The following is a 17,117-nucleotide window of genomic DNA, read 5'->3' as shown; positions in this document are numbered from 1 at the left end:
CAGGCTTGAGAGGTGCAACACGTGATTTTCCACAAAGAAGATGAGTTTGAACAACATTATTTTGGATGGTGCATACATACACACAAGCTCCATAAGCAGTAGCGCTAGAATCAGAAAAACCATGAAGTTCAACTATGGAACATTGATCCTTTGATACTACACAATGTGGTATTGAAATGCTTGAGATTTTGGATAGTTCTTGTATGATCTGCAACCACTTCAGTGGCATGTCATTGGGCAGACTATCATCCCAATCAATTTTTGCAAGCCATAAATTTTGAAATAAGATTTTTGGAAGGATGATGATGGGACTAATGATTCCAAGTGGATCAAAAGTTGAAGCAATAACTGACAGAATCTCACGCTTTGTGAATGAAGTCTTTTCAGAAATTTAATCAATGTTAGAACAGATGTATAGACTATCAGAATTGGAATTCCACAGTAAACCTAGAGCTTTGATTATTCCATTATCAGGATCTGAAATTGGTTTAACAATTGAAGTTTCTAGCAAATTGGATGGTAGTGAATTCAGTAACTCAGGGGAATTGGACATCCACTTCCTTATTTCAAAACATCCTTTTTTCAAAGTGGTGAGCAATTGATGTGACAATTCCATGGCTTGTTCCAATGTAGATGCACCAGATATTAGGTCATCAACATAAGAATGTTGATGAATTGAATGATACAATGGAGAATCAGGTGTTGATTCAAGTTCAGCAAGTAAATTCAAGGTTCTAGTGCTGAGATAAGATGCACAAGCTGTCCCATAAGTAACTGTGGCCAATTGGTATTCTTGAGGAGGTTTTGAAGTATCATCTCTCCAAAAAATACGATGCAAATTATGATCAGAAGGATCTAAAAGAATTTGGCGGTACATTTTAGTTATGTCCGCGATGAAAGCAAATGGTCGCATACGAAATCGTAGGACAATGTCAAAAAGGTCTGACTGAACAACAGGACCCTTGAAGATAACATCATTGAGAGAAATTCCAGTTGATGTTTTGGCGCTAGCATCAAACACAACTCTTGTTTTGGTTGTAGTGGAGTCGGGCTTGAAGACAGCGTGATGTGGAATATAATAGACTTGTTCCTCAGGGGCTGGTGGCGGTACAGGGTGCATGTGACCTAGATCTTCATATTCCTGCATAAATTCAACATATTGAGGTTTGAGCTCAGGTTCTTTAAGAAATCTTTCTTCCAATGAATGGAAACGTTTCATAGCTTGAGTCCTTGAATGACCAAGGGTGGCAAATGAATCCTTGCGAGGTAAGGACACTTGGAAACGACCATCTTCATGCCTGATGGTATTTTCTTTGTAGTGTGCTTCAACCCTAGCACACTCAGGAGAGACAGGAATAACTGAAGAGACTTCTTCCAGCTTCCAGAAGGTTTCCAACTGATTGGAGACTTCAGCTGTGGAGACAAAATTGGTAACAAATTGATTAGATGATTTTTTGAGTGACACTGATTTAGGTAATTGACAAGTGCCAAAAACAATCCAGCCAAGTTTTGTATTTTGTAGGATTGGAACATCAGGTGACACAATAATTTGATTGCCAGTCATGATTGTGGCATAAACGTCAATACCCAATAGGATATCAATTTTCTTAGATTTATGAAAATTTGGATCTGCAAGTCAAATATTGCTTGGAATCTTGTAATAGTTAAGATCAATTGTGACACGAGGAATACATGAGGCAAATTTCTCAACAACAATACATTCTTGTTGCGTTGACCAAGTATGATCAGATGATTTTATTAATACTGAGTGAACAACTGTAGATTTGGCTTGCATACTGGACACTCCATTAATCAGATTAGTTACATGACGAGAAGGAAGAGCTAATCTATGAGCCAACTCTTGAGTGATGAGTGAACAATCACTTCCTGTGTCCATTAAAGCATTACATGCAATTAATTCACCATTTGAACTAACAACCAGAACCTCTGCGGTAGGTAATACTTGAACTGATGACTTATTATTAGAAATGATGGATGAAGCAGCATGTGAAACAACCGTTGTTTCTGAATTATCAGATTGTGAGCTAACTGAATTTGATGCTGAAGATGAATGGGCACTAGAAACGGTGCACTCATTCTGAGACTGAATCACATTAGAAACAACATTCTTACCTCCTGAATTGCTAGTAAAGGAATCATGTAGAACAGTGTGATGTCGCTTATCACATTTTTGGCATCTCTTAGAAGAGCAGTTGTGATTGTCAGTGTAAGGATTAAGGCAATTGAAACACAACCCTTTCCTTTTGATTGCATCATAACGTTGATTGATGGGAATCTTTGAAAAATTGACACATTTGAAAATCCCATGAGATCGATCATTGCAAAATTGACAGGATACTGATGGCTGAAAATTATTCAGAGTATTATTTTGAGCAAAAGGACGAGTATTTTGCCTAACATTGGGTGCATTTGAAGTAGCTTGAGTAAAAACCTTTTGATTAGTTGGTGGATTTGAGGGGCTATGAGATGAAATAGCATCCATTACCTTACATTGATTTTCAAGAAATTCCCACAGTTTATCCATAGTAGGGATTTCATTTATTTCAATGCGTTTTTCCCATTCGCGCAAGATATTAGAGTCAAGTTGAGAAGTGATTTTTTGCATGTAAAGTAAATCTTTAATTTGAACATCCAATTTGAGCGCTTCTAAAGCATTAATGTGACATTTACAGTGATCAATGAAAGCTCTAAGAGATTTGGAACAATTTTTCTTGAGTGCTGGGGGTGATTCAATACCTTGAATGTGGGTACTTGCAATTAATCTGGGGTTATTGTACCTCTGTGTAAGCAGATTCCATGCAAGCTCAAAGTTTCCATTCCCTGGAGGAATATTCTGAATGCGTGCAAGGGCTTCACCACTGAGAGCTTTGCGCAAATAATACAGCTTTGTAGCTGGAACCAAAGTTTGGTTTTCAATAACCATATTGGAAAAGGTATCACGGAATTCAAGCCATGAATCAAAGGAACCTGAAAATTCTGGTAACGGTACCATTGGTAATTGTAGACCTTGATAAATAGGCATAGTGGGTTGCAAAGGCAGAGAATTGACATTATTAGCAGTCACTGAAGCAGATTGCGATTGATGGTGATGCTAATGTCCCATTGCCGGTGCTTGAAATGTAGCAACTTGCTGCTGTGAATCATAATTTTTCAAAATTGTATTTACATTAGCAATTCACATTAATAATTTTTCTGTGACAATTTGATGTTCATTGTCATCAATGTCATCTTAATCAAATTCCAGGCTTATCTCTTCATAACGCTGCTCAAAGTTGAGCAATTTAGTTTTGACTGCTAGTAGTTTTTGAAAATCATTTTCATCATTGATTTTAAGATTGAAATATTCAGTATAAAGCCAAGATAGATTTTTAATGATGCCACTTCTCACAGTGAGAAGGCTGTTTCGTTTGCCTTTAGGAGGCATATTGAAAATTGAAACGATACCTCAATTGAAAATGTTCGACCTCCTCTTACACTGGATGGCTTCTGGTGTTGTATCCAATTGTTGGGAATAATGACATAAGTGCTTGGTTGAATGTATCAGTATGAGCAACTCCATACAAATATTACCCTTGAACATACAGAAATAAACACTATGAATAAAAGTATAAGACAATAATCATTACACAATTGATGTAAAATAATGAATAAGGATAAATGTATTTTCTAAGCATATGTCAATATGAAGTATCCGGACCGGAGACGGCCAAACTTATAATGATAAATATGTTCCTTATATCTATCAAAATAACTTTTCTGTTAGCAAAATTAATAGAGGACCAGGTAGGCTGAGTCCTGAATATAACTCGTCCTACCAAAACAATAGGTAATGCGAATAATTGCAAAATAAAATAGTGAATAATTGTTATTTTTATTGTTGAATTAATTGTGATGTAAGTTTCAAAATACATAAGTTGAATGTGATGCCAATTATAAAGACTTTTAAATTGTGAAAAAACAAATTCAAAAAATAAATGATTTTGTATTCAAAATTTTGAATATTATTCAATGTCCTGAAATGACAAACTCTTTGATTGCCTTTGTAGGTACAGCTCATAAGTAAGATAAATCTATATAAGTAAATGAACAATAGCAGTATGAATGATAATGAATTAATGAAAATAGACGGATGAATGAATAAAAATGGATGATATTACAAATTTATGATGAATATACAATTACTCAACCTGAATATCTTGAGGATGTCGAAAGCTGTCGAAGATTGTAGGCATTTGTAAGAAATGATCCGGCAATGGAAATCATCATCACCATACCGGCCAGAGAGTGGGAGGGTATATGTAACCCCAAAGTGGAATGCTAAATTGCACAGTCGACCAAGTGAGTGGGAGGGTATATGGAACCCCAAAGTGGATGCAATTTCGACTGTCAATAGAGACTGCAGACCTTAATCAGTAGATTCGATCGTAGGTAGAATTGTAGAACAGATTCGGTAGCAGATTGATTCGAGAGATGTAGAGAGAGATTCATTGAGTTTCCCGAAATCCAAACTGTGGACAGAGGAAAAGAAAATACCTTACAGTAAGAAAATATGTTGACTGTAGCAACAGCGCTCTAAACTACACAGAGTTCAGAGTACAAAGAGTTTGAAAACAAGAATATGAAATAAAGATTTGTAGAAACATCAAGCAATCTTGATGATCTTGGAATTTGCAGAAATGCAATAGAATCAAAATTCTAAATTGACATCTTTTAAAGAAGATTGAAATAGATGAACAATGTAAAATTGGAAAGAGCTTCAAACTAAATTCTAAAAATTGAGTTCAGAAAAGCGTGTTCAAATTGAAAGTGAGGTTACACCTACCAGAAGTTTGAGATTCAAACACAATCCGTGAAGACATACAAGTTGTTTGATTGAATTAGGCCAATATTTATCGCAAATATGCCAATGAAACATGAAAGTACTGAATATTCAGCTGGAATAAATTCAGATTCGAAAATTGAAACAAGAGCTGGCCAATTCCCACATTCCGGAATCGAGTTGAAAACAAAGAAGCAGCACACCAGCGCTACACAAACCGAGTGGAGCAAAACCTACCTACAACGGTTTCAGCAAGTGAGAAATGCAAGAATAAAGATACAAAACACAAATATTATCCAAAAGCAAGTGAAAAAGGACAAATTTGAAATTAATCAAATAATACTAGACAACAAATTGAAATTATTACAAAGATACAAATATCGAAAACAATGCAGACTAAATCTGCCAAACGTTGGCTATACTGGCAACACGCTAAGTTCAAAGATCAAGGATGATGCAAATTGAGTTTTAACACTATAATTCGTAGTTTTGCCATCAAAAACACTGTAATTAGTATTCCCATAAAGATAAATACACTAATACGCCATAGTAACTGATAACTCCAGTAATGAGTATATCGAAAATTATGCTACAGTAACTAATAACTCCAGCGATGAGGACACCGAAAATCACATAAACTGATGAAGTGAATTGGAAAAAAGGTTGTTGTGATTCATCATTGGTAAGCTGGAATATTAATTACATGCAATTACCACAATTAACCCATTTATTCAAAACAGCTAATGCTATTTGAGAATTATCACACAGACTGTCCTTATTGCGCCGAAACATTTCAGCTGATTAATGTGCAACTTTTACATCAACTTGCTTCCGTTATTGTCTGTCTGCATATCTATTGTTTGTTTTCAACATAGCCTACACAAATTAGATAATACTACTCGTGATAGCAATACCTATAACGTTATAGTAATTGGTATTATTAGTTTGGGGGTGTTGAATTGTGATTGTGAATTATTCACCCATACGGAGTGAACTTTTAAGTTCTATGGTTTCAGATATGATAATATAACTAGAGACACCCTGAGTTAAAGAACTCGCTCATGAACAGTTGTATTGATCTCTGAAATCTTTTACAAGTATGTCAAATTAATATTAAACAATATTTTCTAATATCCATTCATACTTACTTTACTTTCATTGGCGCTACAGTCCGATGTGGACCTTGGCCTCCTGCACAATTCGCCTCCAATCGTCTCTCCTCTCCGCCACATTCTCCCACCCACTGATGCCCAAAACACGCAAATCGACACTCACATCCTCCAGCCATCTCCTCCTGGGCCTTCCTCTTCTACGCGTACCAATCATTTTACTTTTTAACAACTTATGCGGTAGTCTGCAGTGCTCCATTCTCTGGACATGCCCCAACCATCTCAAGCGTTGCGCCTTTATAACTTGTACAATATCTTCTGGTCCCATGAAATTGGCAATCTCTTCATTATCTCTGATACGCCACCCATATTTTTTCCTGACTGGTCCCATGATACGCCTTACTATTTTTCTCTCAATATCCATTCATAGAGGCTATAAATTATTATGAATTAATTATGGGTGATGATGGGATCAGTATCCATGATATAATTTTATTGTCTTTTGTTTTATCAGCCTCGATATTGCAGAGCTTGATATATAATTCGTCACCCTCCAAAATTCGTATTAAACGCTTGGTCCCGTAAGCTACATATTATAGAGGTTCTACTGTGTTGCATGTAGTCTACTGGAGGGTTAATATACTCGAACATTGAGAATTTTGAATATAATAAAATTTTTTAGTATTGTTTTCAATTTTGAATGTCATTTTTAATACTGGAAGATATACAGTTATCGTTTCCCAAAAAAGCGGGAAAATTATATTTTTTATGATAATATTTTGATGATTGATTTTTCACGTTTCAACTCGACGGGATTTGCTTTTATCTGTATTATGTATGTTGGCATGTTTGTAAATTAGCTTTTGATGATTACAGCTTGGCACTGCTGTCAATTTCAATTATAACAGGTAATATTGTCATCGTCAATACACGCCAATCAGTCGTTTCAATTGGCCGTTTCAACACTTACCGATTTCTCGTCAAGGTACCGTTTTCTTGTTCTCCGATGTCCGAAGGGCTAATTGGGGTGACATATTGACAATGAGATCTGTTTATAGCAACTGTACGTTCTACTGTCTACTGTTCACAGAGCTACTAGTTACAAGTATTCAACTACAGAAGTCGGAAATAGACATTTCATTTTACTTATGGAAGACACCTACACTTATCTATCTACTTCACGTCTATAAAAATAACAATATCAAAGAAACAGAGTTGAAAGTACAAAGGAATAGAGATGGGAATTTAGAAGTAAATGGAATTGTTATAACTCAATTACCTAGGTATATTGAACCTACTGACTAGGTATTAACTGACTACTTTAGCATTTACCTGATTAATATTACCGCAATCGAATTCAAATTTGCGTTGCGTTGCTGTCACTCGGCTGCTCTCTGCACCTATTTTCTCGAATCATGCAATAACTTCATAGAAATGACGTCAACAAATTTGGTGACTCAACACTATTTGTCTCGTTTTCAACTGACAATGGAAAACTCTCTGAATCAGCTGCTACTCGGTTAATGAATATTATAAGCTAATCATTTTCAAGTTCCCTCAGTGAGTTATCCTAAACATGAGACCTAATTAAAAAATTATGATTTTCGTATCACAAACTCACTATATTTTAGAATATATACTATATTTCAAACTCAATTAAGATCGTTAGAGCCGTTTTCGATTTCCATCATACAAACAAACTAACAAACAGAAATTGAATCTATATTATATAAAAGCGAAATGGCACTCACTCACTCACTCACTCGCATAACTAAAAATCTACCGGACCAAAAACGTTCAAATTTGGTAGGTATGTTCAGTTGGACCTTTAGAGGCGCACTAAGAAATCTTTTGGCAATATTTTAACTCTAAGGGTTATTTTTGAGGGTTTAAAAGTCGTCTTTTAGCATGTATATTCTTCTTCTCCCAATCTCTTAATTATAATTGAAATTTCCATATCATATGTTACTATAGAACTATAATCTAGATAGAGTACCTCTTCGAAACATTTGTTAACTGGCAACTAAATAATTAATTTTGTCAGGTTGGCTTTAAGTTGAGTTGACTTTGTTAGGTTGGCACCAAGTTGAAGATTTAAATGCATTTATCGCGGAAAAATTGATTGGGCACTGCTACTTCAATCCTGGGAATATTATATTACTAGCCGTCAGGCTCGCTTCGCTCGCCATATCCGTTTAGCCAGACGTTTAGTCTGGACCCCCGACTGGATTTTTCTAACATATGATAAAAATGCTCAAATGAAAAATGCAGGCGAGCGAAGCGAGCCTGCTGATCTCATTCTTGGACGATCCAGTTGGGGGTCCAGGGGGCGGAGCCCCCTGGCTAGACGGATATGGCGAGCGAAGCGAGCCATACGGCTAGTACGATAATAAATACTTTTATAGTAACATCCAGATGGAAACGTCTGTTATAGTAAACTGCACGAAACTAATCCGATTGAAGTTGGAAGAGCTGATTACCTCCTCACCCCTTACCATAAACGTTGCCAATACTCCAGTTGTACTGTATTATAAAAAATATCAGGGCACCGAACTTCGCTCGTTATTTATTTTTTGATAAACAGAACACAATTCTTAAAAATGATTGGGGAAGGGCAAACAGGCACAGCCCAAAACTGTTTGTTCCCCACATTTTGATGCATACACTATAAATATTCCAAAAAGTAGATTGTGTTCCGTACAGTTAAATTCAGGTCAAATTTTCAGTCCAAACATTTCAAAACGGAAAAGTATATTTAGATTGTTTACGAACCAAATTAAATAACAAAAAAACACTCACTAATCACTTAAAACTGTATAATGATGATTAACTTTGAAAATTATGATATACTCTCATTTAGAATGATATACCATGTCATGTCAACAAATCAGATATTTTGATAAAATCGATCAATATTTCTAGATTAATATTTCTCGTGAATAAGCTGATTGATTGCAAATACTGTAATTGAACAGCTGAGAATAATTCTGTCTCTCTTCTACACAGGCACTCACATCTTCTGTTATCGACAGACGACAAAATTATTATCTGTTTTTCCAATGATGAATAATTATTATCCTTTTCATGATAATCAGATAACAATATAACCATATACAGAAATTGTTCGCTTAATATAATAGGATATCAATATTAATTCTTACTTTTAATCAGCTGTGGACGAAGTTGATGAAATTCTATTTGGCAACGTTGCATTTACTCTCATCAGACTATTTTCATACGTTATTATATATTTGAAACATTGTATGATATAGTAAACAACCAATTCATTTTCGAAGTAATTTATTATAATATGAATATATAATAAAACATAATTGAGAAATTATAATAGAACTACCTAGAACAACTTGGACAACAAGATAAAAAACTTTGTTGTAAACAAAATAAACATGTCACTTGTCACATCTACTCACCTCCACATTTTATTTGAAAACCAGCAATAGACCGTTGAGGCAATCGGTCTATCTTTTCATATTCCCTCAAAACTACCTGATTGTTATAAGATAATTTTCGTATGTGCTTCCTCAACATAGCAATACCCTTTTCTTGGAATATGGGGATGTAGAGGCATATTTATATAAGATAAAATTCCTGGAAGATTGGATATGTGAGCATGTTGTCAATGGAAATGAGTAGAATACAAAAACTTTGAAATGTATAATAGAGTTGAATGAAATCAACTTCAATTATTGTATGACAGGACTACGATACTTATGAGCTCTACTTAGAAATGTATTGTGAAACAAGATAATTGTACTGGAATGTAATAAACTGTGATATTTTTATAATTTTTTAAAAGCAATTAAGCCATCCATTACAATCATTGAGAGAAAAACCAATAAGATGTTCATATTGTCTTCTCAAATCTTAATACATTAACATCTGATGGGCACGTTAAACTGTCGGTCCCGGCTGAAGTATGACAGTCGTAAGGCCCATTGACGACTTAAATTATATATTCAGGCGGTGGGACCTTCCCGCAAGGGACTCCCCACCAACAAAAGCCATACGAATTTACTATTAATAATATACTACCGGTAATTCACGAGTAAATACTGATGTGATCAATTTCAATGAACATGAAATGGTTGTTTTCTTCTAAATCTCTATACTTGAGCATTCTGTTAACTTCGAACAGAGCTCACTTTCACGGGGTTTTCTCAGATGAGCTCTGTTGAGCTTATTGTTGACATGATTGACTGTTGACATGACTGTTGAGCTTACCAAGGTGGATGGGAATGAAATAGTAAAAATTAAATCTCAAAAACTGGAGGTCCAGGCTGGAGTACCTCAAGGCTCAATTCTGGGTCCCTTACTGTTTCTGTTGTATGTGAACCAATTACCAAAAGAGTTAAAAGATCACAGAGCTCTGTTGTTTGCTGATGACACATCGCTCATCTTTAACAATTATTTATTAGATAGTCTAGAAATAAATGCTTTTACTGGAGTACAGTCAATTGTCCAATTCTTGAAGCAAAGGCAATTAACAATAACTAGTAAGAAATGTCAATTCCTACAATTCAAAAGTAAATATAATTCAGTAGAGGATAGAGAAATAAATGTGTTTGTAGAGGAAAATGAATTAGACCAAGAAGAGAAAGTAGCATTCTTGGGAATTTTATTGGACAGGAAATTAACATGGCATCCTTACATTGAGAGGATATGTAATAAGATATCATCTGGGGTATTCGTCCTGCGGCAGCTTGCTAGGCTGAATGATAAAAAACTACTGTTAACTGCTTACCATGGACTTATACTATCTCATATTAGGTATGCTATTTTAGTATGGGGTAATTCATCTCAACAAAATATGGACAGAGTGTTTAAGATTCAAAAGAAGGCACTCAGATGTATAGAGAAAGTGAATAGGTTAGACTCTTGTAGGCCTTTATTTAAAAAGCTTGGTCTATTAACTGTGCCATCTTTGTATGTATATGAAGTTGTAATGCATGTGAAAAAGAGTGGTGTGATCCAGAATTCAGATGTTCATGAGTATAATACGCGAAACAGAGCAGATTATCATATAATGGGTCACAATAGTAGGTTATTTGAACAAAAACCAGATTATATTGGTAGGAAATTTTATAACAAGCTACCTCAAATCTTGAAAAGTAATGATGATTTGAAGATTTTCAAAAAACAAATAAAAAAATATTTAGTTGATAAAGCTTTTTATAGTGTACAAGAATTCCTTTCAAACCTAAACTAGGTTGAACTACTTAGTGTTAGAATTATTATGTAATAACATGACTTGTCTTATACTCCATGACTGGAGTCTTTAGGACGTAATCTAAAAAAAAAAAAAAAAAAAAAAAAAAAAAAGAAAAAATGATGCAGCAATCACTGAGGAATCTCCAACACAGATCTCAATAATCCAGGAGAGAGTCATCTAAAATTGAAACTGTTAGTGCCATATTGCTAAACTATTATAGCCGATTATCAGTGTTTTTCAGAAAATTAATAATGCTATGAATGTCTCTTAATTAAATGATAAGCTTTGTAGATTCAATTATCATAATATTTTTCGCATTCCCAATTTTATATTTTGAATCTCTTCATTTGGGTCAGTCGTTGTTTTGTCGTATATAGTACGATTATATAGTATTTATATAGTATTACCTAATATAAAAGCGAAATGGCACTCATTCACTCGCAGAACTAAAAATCTACCGGGCCAAGAACGTTCAAATTTGGTAGGTATGTTTAGTTGGCCCTCTAGAGGCGCACTAAGAACGGATTTGGAAAAATGTTCAAAGATATGCTCAAAATCAGCGTTTTCTCAGCTTTATCGAGAACAAATGAGCAGAAAATGTTCAAATTCAGTGGAGAAGCTCAGCTAACGTGTAATAATGTTGTGTTATAGGGAATTTTCAATAACTCCAAAGATACGCCCAAAATCTGCGTTTTCCAGCGTTTTTTTGCGCTTTCTCAGCTTTATCGAGAAAAAATGAACAGAAAATGTTCAAATTCACTACAGAAGCTCAGCTGGGGTGTAATAATGTTGTTTCAGAAGGAATTTGAAATAACGCCAAAGATACGCTCAAAATTAGCGGTTTTTTGCGTTTTCTCAGTTATCGTTTTATCAGTGCGCTTTCATCAAGTAATAGACAGAAAATGTTCAAATTTGGTACAGAAGTTTAGCTAGGGTCTAAAAATTTTGTGATGAGGTGACTCCAATATTTTCATCAAAGATACACCAAATCAGCGTTTTTCCAACGTTTTTCTCAGTTTTTCTGCGTTTTCTCAGTACTTTGACTTTCTGATGGAATGAAGCATGCTCAAATGAACGATAATAATAAGAATATGTGATGAATAATATATCCTTCCTAGGCGAGCAATATTTCGGTATTTACAGATATCCAAAAACTTCAACACTGAAATAATGTGAATATTCTTTGAAACGGTTTGATATATTGATGGGCGATTTCGACCATTCATTTTCTCTTGAAATTCTTTTTTTTGAATCTTGCATTAAAACCTTCCTATAAAAAATGTTTGGTTCAATGTGGCGAAACCAAGATAGCAGACCAAAATTTCAAAGTTACTTACAGAATTTTTTTTTATTTGAATAGGATTCCCAGTTGATCCCACTGTCAAATTATCTTTGGAATAGGATCATTTAGCTGTTTTCCTATGTTAGTATCAATATTAAGCTGTAAATAATAAAAATAAATAGATAAAATTTTATTGTCGAAAAGCCTTTACAGCATAGACAACGTCAATATATAACATAACAACGATAAGTTCAAGTCATACACTTCTACAGTAGTATATACACAATGATCATGTAATGATGGTTAATATTGTAAAATAGAACAAATAGATATTATTATAATATTAACGAATAGAATAACAACAACAATAAATACATTTGGACGTTTCTACTACTATAGTATCACAGTTGAGTGATGAAGAGAAGTTGAATTCAGATAACAAGATAATCAGACTAACAAACACTTATAGACAGGTACTAACTATTTACTAGGCACTCATCGAATTCAGTCAATTTATAAAACGGATTTAATACTAGCCAACTATATATCTTTTGTTTGAATATCATTCTTTTGTGACACATTATGTAAATGGGAAGGCAGTTTGTTGAACAGTTTTTGTCCTGTGATCTCAAAACTATTAAGAGATTTTGTCAATCTTTTGTGCTGTATATCAATGTAATTTCTGTACCTAGTGTTAATTGAATGAACATCACTTCTCAACTGCAGACAGGATAGGTTCTTATGGTTATAAATGAGGACATAATATACATACAAGTTTATCACAGTTGGAATTTTTTGATTAATGAACAATGGTTTGCAATTTTCAAGATATGATGAGTTAGTTATAATTCTTAAAGCTTTCTTTTGAATGAGTTGAACATCATTGATCTGAGAAGCATTACCCCAAAGGATGAGGCCATAAGATATTATACTATGAAAGAAAGAAAAATAGGCCGTTCTTAAATATTTCATAGGTACCACACCGGATAGACTTCTGAGCAAATGTATTACTCTGCTAAGCTTTGAGCTGACATATTTGATATGTGGCTCCCATGTGAGCTTTGAGTCCATATGAATCCCTAAAAATTTCACACTCACTGGGTTATTCACTGGAGGTCCTCTTTTTAAATTAAAATTAAGTTGTTCAGTTTTACTGTTATTAAGAACAAAGCTAATTGCATTGAACCATAGAGATGCTTTTTCCATAGTGTGTTTGCTTTCCTGGCTAAAAATGTTCAGATCACTGTTCAGGTTAAAGAAAGTGGTATCATCTGCATACAAAATTGTATCAGTCTTAACGAAAGCTGAAATGTCATTGATCGCAACCAAAAATAAGAAAGGACCAAGTATCGAGCCTTGTGGCACACCCGACTCAACCTTCAACAACGACGACTTGTTGCTAATGCTACCTACAGTTACTAGTTGACTACGATTCATTAGGTAGGACTTTAAAAATTTGAGAGCATTCTGACCTGTTCCATAATAGCTCATCTTTTCCAAAAGAATTATATGATCAACACAGTCGAATCCCTTACTTATGTCACAGAAGGTGGCCAGAGCATAGTTTCCCTGTTCAAATGCTTGCAATACACTCTTAGTTAATTTGAGAAGAGCATCTACAGTGGATTGATTTTTTCTAAAGCCAAATTGAGAAGGTGCTATGATATTTAAACGCTCAAAATGATCGGACAGTTCATTATATACTATAGTTTCAAGTATTTTTGCTAGAACAGGTACAATAGATATTGGTCTATAACAACTTGGACAATCTCTATCACCCTTTTTGTAAACAAACCTCGACTTCCTGAGCTCCTCTGGAAATACTCCTTCCGCTAAGCATTTATTTAGACAATGTGTAAGAGGCTTCACAAAACTATCTATCACCTCCTTTTATAAGTTGACAGACATGCCGTAAATATCACAGCTATTAGAAGATTTAAAACCATTGACAATGTCTGACACTTGTTCAGGGAGCACTTCACAGAAATTAAAATTAGCAGTCAAACTGGGTCCCTTAACAGATTCTAGATCCAATGACAATCTACCTGGTCCATTCAATGAGTCTTGAATATCTTTAACAGACTGAATAAAATAATTGTTTAGAACATCTGGATGCAGAGGAACACTCTCTCTAGCATTAACATTATTATCAGTGTAATGGAAGCAATTGAAATAGTATTATTGAAATTTGTGAAATTAGAACGTAATATTTTATTTGCTGGCTGCCTAGCATAGGCTACGGAAAGCTTGCATTTTTTTCAACCGATGGACGAGGTGAGGATCTTTCTCAGGGTTGGGAACTGCCTAGCTTGCATCCCAGCCTGGGAAAGATAGTTTCCATCCACTCGTCCCATCAACAGTTTCCGGCTCTTCTTCCCCCCTGCCGTAGTCTAGTTTTCCACGTGTAGGCCTAGGAAGAGTCGGACCTGAGACAAAAATTGCATTCTTTCCGTGCACTCTTCTTTTAACGGTTGAAGCGAACGGAGCGCACTCGGACACAAATTCTTTTCGGAACTGGATCACCCAAATCATCACCTAATGGATTTCTTCGACGTCTACATTATGGGTGAGTCCCAAAATTAATTCTACTCTAATGACACGGGGCGATCGAACTATGTTTAATTATGTTTTTGCACAACGATAGGTTTTTTTTTGTTCATTGTAACAGTCCAAATCTCATTCAATGTTTCTTTTTTGTATTAGGCTAGGCAGCCAGAATAGAGCCCAAAATTGATGTAAAATTTGGTAGAGCAAATGCTTAAATATAACAATTTTCATAGAGTAAACCTTAGCTTTATTTAATCACGTCTACACTTTGGTAAAAGCAATTCTTTAATATCTTAGCTACCCGAGATATTACAATGGTGGCAGTTCGGTGGAATTTGGCTGCAAGAATGCCAAAAATATAGAATACAGTAGAAATCAGTAGAATAATTTATCAGTGGATTGAAAAAAAAAAAAATGTCGGGTAGCACTGATTATAAAATTGGAAAACGTAATTTTTTAACGCTAGTACAGGAAATAGTGGAGATTTTATTGGAGCTGCTTCCAATGTACGAATATAACGAGTTGTTAATGGAAGCTTCATTACTAGTCATTGATCTTGTTAGTCCACTACTCGACGAAGAACTTGATGATTAATAAATTATTATTAGTTGGCTGCCTAAGCAAAATTAAATACTGTGAATTGTTTGAGTGTAACAACTTAATCATTGATGTAAGAATATTTAATGTGGGATCATTTTGCTTCTAATACTAAATTGTGAAAAAACCCAATTTACGAAGGGCTTTCTTGAAATTTGTTACACGAACGGAAGAATTCGAAATTTAATCCAAATTATCAAACCTTAAAATTAACCATTTCAATTTTTTTTTCTTTTTCTTTTCCTCTCTTTCTTTCTTCGAGTTATTAATTGCTGAGTATAAGAATAATTATTGCGTTCCAAAATTATCACCTTAGACCGAAATAAAGAGTAGGAAGAGAGTCTTTAGTGACAATCTGTTCAATTATTATCGTACAATTTATCTGATTTCAAATTCTATCGTTCATTATTGAGAAATCATTAATAGTACTGATTTTGGCGGAGTAGTTCATAAGATACTGTGTTTATAATTTTCCATGCAGCCTGACACCTGTTTTTTGATTTTTCAATGTATTCAGTGTTATAGATTTTTTTTACTCCTCTTATTGATTTCTTATACCTATTTCTACATTCTGTATAAGCAGATTTTGTTTCGGCAGTTTTGAACTTATCATTTAGACTCATTAGTAAAAACATTCGCTGCTTTAGGGCTGCCAACTGTGAACTGTACCAACTGTTTTTCTTACTCTGCTTGCCTCTATTGTAGGAAACTTTACAAGCTCTCTCAGGAATGTTATAGTTGAATATTCTTAAGAATTTAGAAAAGAAATATGAAAACAAATCATTAGCTGGTTCTTTTTTACTATATATATCAGACCAGTCAGTACTATACAACGAATTTCTAAATTTATTTTTTTTGTCAGCAGTCATAGGTCTTGTTTGTACTAGCTTTGATTCGGTATTATATTTTTTAACATTACTACTATGTGCAAGCTCAACAGATTCAATGGTCAGAAAATCATGATCCGAGTACGGGAAAGGAAGAACCTTATTTGAAACAACAGTACTCCTAATATTAGTAAATATATTATCAAGACAAGCATTATCTCTTGTATTTACGACATTTGTGAATGTCATGTTGAATTGCCTTAATAAGTTTCTCAGCTCAAAAGTGCTACGTCTATCTCTATTCAAGTCAAAATCCGAGTTCACATCTCCACCTACAAATAAATGATAGTTTTTAAATGCTAGCCCATGCAAGAAGTTAAACAGTTCTTCCAATTGTTCCAAGAAAACTCTACTGTTACCATTAGCAGATCTATAAATTGATGAATTATCAATTTGGAAACACGATTGACAACACATGTGGCTTCAAAGTCCAACTCCCTGCAAAGAAAATCTACATTCAAATGGTCAAAATCCTTAACTGATTTTTTTATAAAGATTGCCACTCCACCTCGAATGTGAAGTGTTCTATAAAAACTATTACAGAGAAAATAATCATCTAGTTTTAAAAAAGACAGTTGAGACTCTCTACACCAATGTTCACTTACACAAATAATATCAATAGTGT

The 17,117-nt window shown here is 34.4% G+C and overlaps 2 protein-coding genes across 2 annotated transcripts in view; one reads left to right on the top strand and one right to left on the bottom strand.

Moving 5' to 3' along the window:
• LOC120355001 (dynein heavy chain 12, axonemal-like) overlaps positions 1-17,117 on the top strand; it is a 92,137-nt gene that overhangs the window by 9,540 nt on the left and 65,480 nt on the right. The window lies entirely within an intron of this gene.
• On the bottom strand, positions 1,202-3,087 carry LOC120355002. The gene is made up of 2 exons (XM_039443225.1): positions 2,134-3,087; positions 1,202-1,413 (listed from the first exon to the last, which is right to left on the bottom strand). Exons 1-2 carry the CDS (start codon positions 2,338-2,340, stop codon positions 1,216-1,218), a joined length of 405 nt encoding a protein of 134 aa, XP_039299159.1. The 5' UTR covers positions 2,341-3,087; the 3' UTR covers positions 1,202-1,215.

This window comes from Nilaparvata lugens, chromosome X (assembly GCF_014356525.2).
Source record: "Nilaparvata lugens isolate BPH chromosome X, ASM1435652v1, whole genome shotgun sequence".
Classification (NCBI taxonomy): domain Eukaryota; kingdom Metazoa; phylum Arthropoda; class Insecta; order Hemiptera; family Delphacidae; genus Nilaparvata; species Nilaparvata lugens.
This window is presented reverse-complemented; position numbering and strand designations above follow the sequence as displayed.

Excerpts from the sequence above, each read along its gene's own strand:
- LOC120355002 (XM_039443225.1), bottom strand. The coding sequence starts at position 2,340 with ATGATCGATCTCATGGGATTTTCAAATGTGTCAATTTTTCAAAGATTC. Across the intron at positions 1,414-2,133 it reads CTTTACTAGCAATTCAGGAG|CTGAAGTCTCCAATCAGTTG; the intron begins GTAAGAATGTTG and ends TTGTCTCCACAG.